This window comes from Phaethon lepturus, unplaced genomic scaffold (assembly GCF_000687285.1).
Source record: "Phaethon lepturus isolate BGI_N335 unplaced genomic scaffold, ASM68728v1 scaffold15180, whole genome shotgun sequence".
Classification (NCBI taxonomy): domain Eukaryota; kingdom Metazoa; phylum Chordata; class Aves; order Phaethontiformes; family Phaethontidae; genus Phaethon; species Phaethon lepturus.
In genome coordinates, this window is record NW_010512718.1 from 39,877 (window position 1) to 46,933 (window position 7,057).

General features: G+C 48.4%; 1 protein-coding gene across 1 annotated transcript; it reads right to left on the reverse strand.

Annotated features, from left to right (window-relative positions):
* Positions 1-386: 386 nt before the first annotated feature.
* LOC104621437 (adrenodoxin-like) lies at positions 387-6,844 on the reverse strand. Its single transcript, XM_010287928.1, has 4 exons — positions 6,693-6,844; positions 1,404-1,528; positions 763-892; positions 387-507 (listed from the first exon to the last, which is right to left on the reverse strand). Exons 1-4 carry the CDS (start codon positions 6,842-6,844, stop codon positions 387-389), a joined length of 528 nt encoding a protein of 175 aa, XP_010286230.1.
* Between the last annotated feature and the right edge of the window lie 213 nt (positions 6,845-7,057).

A 7,057-nucleotide genomic window follows, 5' to 3' on the forward strand; every position in this document is an offset into this window, starting at 1 on the left:
AATTGGGAAAAATCTGCTCTACAGTTAAAGAGGCAAGCCTTGCAAAATTCCCAGCAGTTACTTAGAATAGCAGAATTCCTTAAATTTCAAAGGGTGAGTCACATACAGCACAGATGGTTACTGTCACCCACCCAGGGAAATGCAAAGCCATACGCTTTAGTCCAGTTGCGTTCAGCAGAGCACTTGAGCACTTAACTTAAAATATGTACCAAAGACCCCAGCATTAAGCTTTGTTTAAATAAGAGATTTGCCAAACAGGCATTTATACTGAATCAGACCTCTATGATCTACTGCAAGCCAGCCACAAAAGCAATAGTGTTAACCAAAAGCAAAGTACCCTACCACACCTAAAATGAGGACGTGAGTTGTGCAGGAATTGCTTCCAGTTACTGTTTGCTTTGCTTTCCAACCTCCAGCTGCCTCCTGATGTCTGATACATCCATAGGGACTCGTACCGTCAGACCGTCCATCGACTTCTTAACACACACCTGGCAGCCAAGGCGAGATCTGAGAAGAAAACATTAAGTGAGGCTCATCTATTCCCACAGTAACGGCAGAAATTCCCCACCCACATTGGGATGTCGGGTCCAGGCTGGGTTTGCACTAAAGTTCCTGTTAAAGGTCTCCTGTGCCCCCAGACAAAGCAGCTCTGGAGGCACAGCTGTAATACAGAATATGTCCTGTCCCTTGGAAACATGTGCCAGGTGCTGAGAGTCTGCCTCAGAGGCTTGAGAATCTACTGCGACCAGCAGGGAGGCTTACGTCTCAGTGAGTCCATATGCCAAGTCCAGCATGTCCAGCTCTTCATCAGAGACAGCATCCAGCTTTTGGAAGGTGTCCTTCTCAAAGATAAGGTGACAGGTGGAGCAGGCTAGTGTCCCTTCACATGCACCTGGTGAGGAAACAAGGGAGTGACAGCAAATCAGAAAAAACAAGGGGGTGGGAGAGATCATCTTCAGGAACAGTGTGAGAAAAGGTCCTTTAGCAGGTCTGGAGCATGTCAAAAGAGGTGCCAGGAAACACTCTTTTGGAGTGTGGATGCAGATTTCAGCCTGCCTCTGGGAGGATCACAATCAGTTTTCAAACTTGTACATCACCTCTAACCAGCCAAACGCATTGAGATAGGCCGCTGGAATCCCAGCGGTGACAGCGTGAAAGTCACACTGCTGTCTCAGTGTGGTAAGCCAGCCCAGCAAGCAGCTGTTGGGGAAGAGAAGCTTGCTTCGTGGTCTCACCAGAACACAGTGGTATGTGTACTGTTGCACTGTTCCCAGGTACCCACTGGTCACAGCACAGACACATAAATCCTATGTGTGGGATACATATACCCTTGAGAAAGGGTATACATGTGTGTGTATATATATACATATATGTGGGAACATGTACCCTTGAGCAACACCTACCAAATCCATCAATGGCCAAGTTTTGATTGACTACCACTTCCAGCAAACTCTCCCCTTCTTTGGCTGCGGCCGTAAGTCGCTCTCCATCCCGATTTATAAAATGCACTGTCACCTGGTCTGCAGAGCTGTAGAGACAAATTTGCAAAAATCAGAGGAGCCCATCCTTTGCTGCATGCCCACTGTTGAGGTCTGTTGGCTGAGCACTAGAGACATGGCACTTTGAGGGAAATGTGCATACAAACACTTTCTAGGATTACACCACACATGTCAGAAAAGATTCAGATATCAGTTCTCAGTGGCAGGCAAATCTGAGTTGAACCAAAATATTTCCCACTTTATCAAATGTCCCTCAGGATAAATGTTTAGCTGCGCATGAACAAGTGCAGATGGTCTGCACTCGCTGCCTCTGCTTGGGCTGGCTGGCAGAGGAACTGTTTGTAGGCAGGCAAAGCGTCTGCAAGTCCTGGATCTGGGATGTTAATCCTAGACGGAGCGATGTAATAACAAGGAAAGTGCTCAGGATCAGATACTAATTCATGTGATAATTGCTGTTGTCATTCACATTTTGTTCCCTCTTCCCTTCCCAAGGGGATTACTTGACGACCGTTCCTTTTCTGCTGCTTATTCCTTCATGAAGTGCCCACTCCTTCCCTGAATTCAATCACAGGGAGCCTTGTGATGAGACACGCTCAGCCCTGGCTTACAGAGCAACTGTGATGCGTAACCTGCTCTGCGTTGCTGTGATCCTGGCTCAGGAGAAACTGCTAGTTATTTAGACAGCCTGTGAGATTTAATCTGGTAGAGAGTTAAGAACGAGGCCATCAGCATCTCTTAGTGCTGACTTGCAGAAACCACATCTACAAATAAGAGGGAAACAGCATCCACTTCACATCCTCAAGACCAGGCTCTCCCCACCAGTGTGGAGAAGGCTGCCACCCTCAACAGCGGTGTCAGGGATTTCTCACCAAGACAGTATATTCAGAGACCATGTATTATATTTGCCAGGGGAAGCACATGAGAAAACAGTGGTTTTTCTTAGCATACATACCCAAATGGTCACTTAGGAGCAGGAGGTCCCAGTTACACAAAGGTCCCACCTCCTGTGCTGACACAAGCTGGAGGCAGTGGGTATTTTGTCTAATAATCTCTCAATGTGGCACTGCCCAAGTGCCCATCATCTCAAAGCTCAGAACATTCTCCAGTGGCAGAAGCTCGGTCCACCTTCTTCTCTTCCGTCAGGCCGACAACACGCACCACTCTCCCAGATATCTGGAAAGATCCATCTCTGTCTCCCACAGCTCTGATAAACTCCCAAGCACTAGCAGTGTTAGCACTGCCCCGTGGCCTTGTTGCTGTCATCTCTGGCATAGGAAGAAAGAACCACAGCCTTGAAAATAGAGTGAATTTCGCAGAGAGAACTGGCCAAGCTCACAATCCCCTGATTTTTCCCACTTACACAAGGCTGAGTGAAGCAGCATCCAGCTTCTTCCAACAGAAGTGCTGTTTGGTATAAAGGTTGAGAACACTTCTCCTGGAAGCCCTGGGGCCCATGAAACTGGGTGTGTGGCTCAGAGCTCTGGAATTTCCAGCATTATCTCTTGATTTCTTGAAATGTATTTGCAATATACACTGAATACACATTCTCACAGACCCAGAGTCACAGGTTACAGCCAGTCTGCCAGCCAAGGAAGTGCTGTAGCGCCTGCACTCCTCTGTGCCCGGCATCCTCTTGGGAAGTCACAGAGATTGGAAGGAGGAATTAGTTAAATGGGAATTGTCCCTGGGATAGCAACACCAGCAGCTGAAAGAACTTAGCCTGTCTGCTCATCCCTCTCTGCTCTGTGGCAGATGAAAATGAAGCATGTGGAGACCTATGCTGATTTCCTTTTAATGTTAAGCACAGAAATATATGAGGATCAAGTTTAAACAATTTCTATGAATTTCCTTTGCTCTTTCTTAACTCACAAGAGGCAGAGGTGGAGTATGGCAGATGTATCCAGCTGAATAGAAGACAGGAAAGAATTCCTGTAAAAATATAATGGAAAAGGTGGAAGAAATGTTCTCCTCTTTCAAGTTTGCAGGTCTTGTTCATTCTGCTTCACATAAGTCACAATCATCATCTAGATCTAATCCCATTTACCTGCTGACAAGTCATTGTGGTACATCTCTACGTGATTCAGGATGCTGTTTCTTAAAATGTTGTCACATGGACTTCGTCAGCAAGACTTCAGGCACAGAAAATTCCAAACAATTATCTGTTTGGAAAGCCAATCCCCATGTTCCATCAAAATTTGGAAGCGGAGAAAATAGATGAAACAATATCTTTTGCCTTCTCTGCTCTTTTGTTTTCAGCTGCATCTTGATTCATCTAGCAGGAGCAGAACACAGGGGCTGCTGTACCTTCACGTGAGGAGGCTGGCTTCCTGTTTTTCAGAAAGCTTTGGCAGAAAACAATGCCTGGGCCATTAGTCTACACCAGGGTCTCCTGGTTATGAAAACCCTGTGAAGTTAGCACCGAGACCATGCTGCAGAGGGAAGTGTTTCCCACGTGCAGAAGGGAAAGCTCACGTTGCAATCACACACACCAAGCAGGACCACGCTATTTCCCAAAGCAAACAGCCAAGGAACATCTTTAAGGCATTTCAGTCTCCTTCATAGAGACGCCCACATACATTTCTTTGTAAATGAGCAATTTAAAGACTAGGCATCAAATGTCAAAAGAAAACAAAACAACTCTCTCTATATTTTGATGGATTAGACCCATTGATTGAATTTTTGTAGCAAATTGTCAGGTTTCCTGGCAATGCTGGTTTTACAGTTATGGGTGAAATAATTTTTTACACAACAGAAACTGCAAAGTCATAGGACTTCACTTAATACTACAACTCAGTGCATTCTTCAACAGAATAATGCAAGCTGGTTGCCTGCAAGCAGAGTGCGCTGGATCCAAAATCCCAAAAGCTGCACACATATTTACTGACACAAAACTTCATTCATGTTGTCTTTGAGGCACCTAGAGCTTCAGCCGACATCAGTCCCAGGAGGATCCCCGCATCAGGCTCCTGCGAAAGCTGGGGGCTTTGTTCCCTGCAGTTCCTCCTGGACACAGCCCTGCTTTGGCTGTTGCTGCCAATTACATGAGCCATCAGACAGCTGAGTTGCAGCCACAGGGTGGATGGGATACCCTGACAACACACAGGGTATCCAGTTAGATATAAGGAAGCACAGATGCTATTGCTGCAGACCCCTTGCACGACTGTGGACAAGCCTGGGTCTAGCAGTTCCCCTGAGAGCAGGGATGATGCTGAGCACTCCTAGACCACAACATAGAGAGAACCAGCAAGCAGCTTCTCTCTCTTTGCTGGCTGTAGGGGAAATTTAAGCTGTTTGCCCGTGTTCTTAGTATAGGTGCCTCTGTTGGGAGCATAAACCCAGCCTGATTACTCCCCATTTTCACTGCTCAGTTCAATCATCTCCCACAGACCCGCTGGGAGATCATACTGGCCTTTGTCTTCATATCCCCCGAATCAGTCCCAGGCTCGAGTCTCCTCTGGAGACCACCTGCTTTGGGTACCCAAGGCTTCAGGAGAGCCCAGAAAGAAAATCTGTAGCTTTTCTTTTCTATTTTCTAAAACAACTCAGAATTGATTAAACTGATTTTGCTTCATTTAGGCTGAACTACTTTACAGTGGGGTTACTGTGATAGGACAGAGGGTCAGAGCTTTGGAAAGATCTTATCAGGATGTGACAAATTCAGCACTGCAAGTTCAACACATGCCAATTGATTATTACCTTTGAAAAAACAAGTCTCAAACTTTCTGTGACACAGGGAACTAGTGAAGGTGGTTTCAAGAAGATGGTTCTTCTCCCTGTCAGTGTTTTTCCCTAAAAGATACTTTCTAAGGCCATACAAAACAGCAAGATGCCTACAAGTACTGCCAGAGGTAACTTCATAAACAACAAACCAGTTAGAAAGAAAACCCATTGATAACAAGTCTTCATAAATCCCATTAAGCAGGGTTATCAGCATAACTTTTCTCTAAGATCTGATAGCAAAATGGTTTATTGTATTTTCTCTGATGTTGGTTGGGTCTTTTTCTTGATGTCTAGCAGATTACAGTCTGATACAGAACACACTGGTCTAGGAGTTCTACAAATTCCCTTTATTTTGCTCAGAGAAAAGCAATCTCCTCCTGAATTTTCCCTAAGGAACAGAGAGAGGAAAGACTGGCAGGGAGCCTGCTGCAGAAAGACAGATGAGTGCTCTGTGCCAGGCAGCCTCTCTGGTCAGCCCCATCCTTTCGCCACACAGGGATGGCTGGCTCCTGCGACTTTAAGATTTCATTCTTGAGGAATATCCAGCCCTGGACCCCTCTGCCCTTCAGGGCTGTCTCCCACGGCCCCTCCGCAGGCCGAAGTCTGCCCTTGCAGATGCCCAGGTGGGAGTTCTCCACCCCGGCAGGGACCAAACGCGTTTAAACATATTTCTAAACACAAGCTTCTGACCAATTTCCACCGCAGAGTTCAACTCTCAAACACAACCACCACGACAAACTGTGCATGCTGTCCCAAGCAAGCAGCCCCAGCAAAGCTCAGCACAAGTCACTGGCCTCAGGAGCCTGGCAGGACACCAGTGCTGTGCGCTCGCTCAGCCCCTCGCACCTACAGCCACCATCCGGGCGGCCGAGCGCTCCAGCCAGCTCCTCCGTCTCCCTGTCAAGAGCAGCACGCCAGCAAGGCACGAGAGCTTGCAGCGTGGCTTCCGTGACCTAGCGAGGGCGTTGTGCTCCCTGGAGCTGCAGACATCATCAGCTCCCTACTCTGCCTTTACAGCAGCCGGGACGAGGAACCCAAGAGAATCTGCGATTCCCAGAACAACCCAGTGGCCATCCCAGCTTTCCCACCGCAGGAACACAGCAGGCTGGCGGCCCAGCTCTCTGACACGCCTTGCCCACCATCCCCATTCCTTAAAGGCTGGCAACTGGGGCCCAGAGGTCAATGGACTCTTGTGCCACATCGTCACCTCCCGTCTCCGGATCCAGGCCGCTGGCTGTGGCCTCCACAGCTCCAGAAGCAGGGAGCAGCCCCTCTCAGAGCGGCTCCCTGCACCACCTTCCTCCCGTCAGCATCCGCGCAGCCCTTCGCTTCCTCATCCACCCCCTCCTGCAGGCCACCTCTCGCACCGGCCTCTCTCCTCTCCCTTCTGTGGGGCGAGGCAGAGGTAAGCGCCTGTCCCTCCTGAAAAGGCCCTTCCGAACGCCGCGAGGCAGGGCTCAGCATTTTACTCACCTCGACTCCCCAGGGGCATCCTGGAGCTTGTGTGTGGAGCCGACGCCTCCTTCCGACCCCTGCTTAGCTGGCGTGTGATGCTGCTCAGTCACCCCACAGAGATAAATCAAGCGAATTTTGCTCGCATTCAGTCCACTTAGCAAGGGTCGCATGAGCCCTGAGATGCTTTGAACTATCATGCTACTTTGGGTCCTGCTCCGTGTCCCCTGGGCTGCTGTTTGTTGCAAGGCCAGCTAGATTAAGAGTTGTAAGTACAGCTGGTGTGGTGAAGAAAGAAAAAAAAGAAAGAACAAACTAGGACAGCCTCCCTGGGGGTGGAGGGAGGGAGGTGAAGGAGGAGGGAAGGATGGACAGAGAGATTGTGC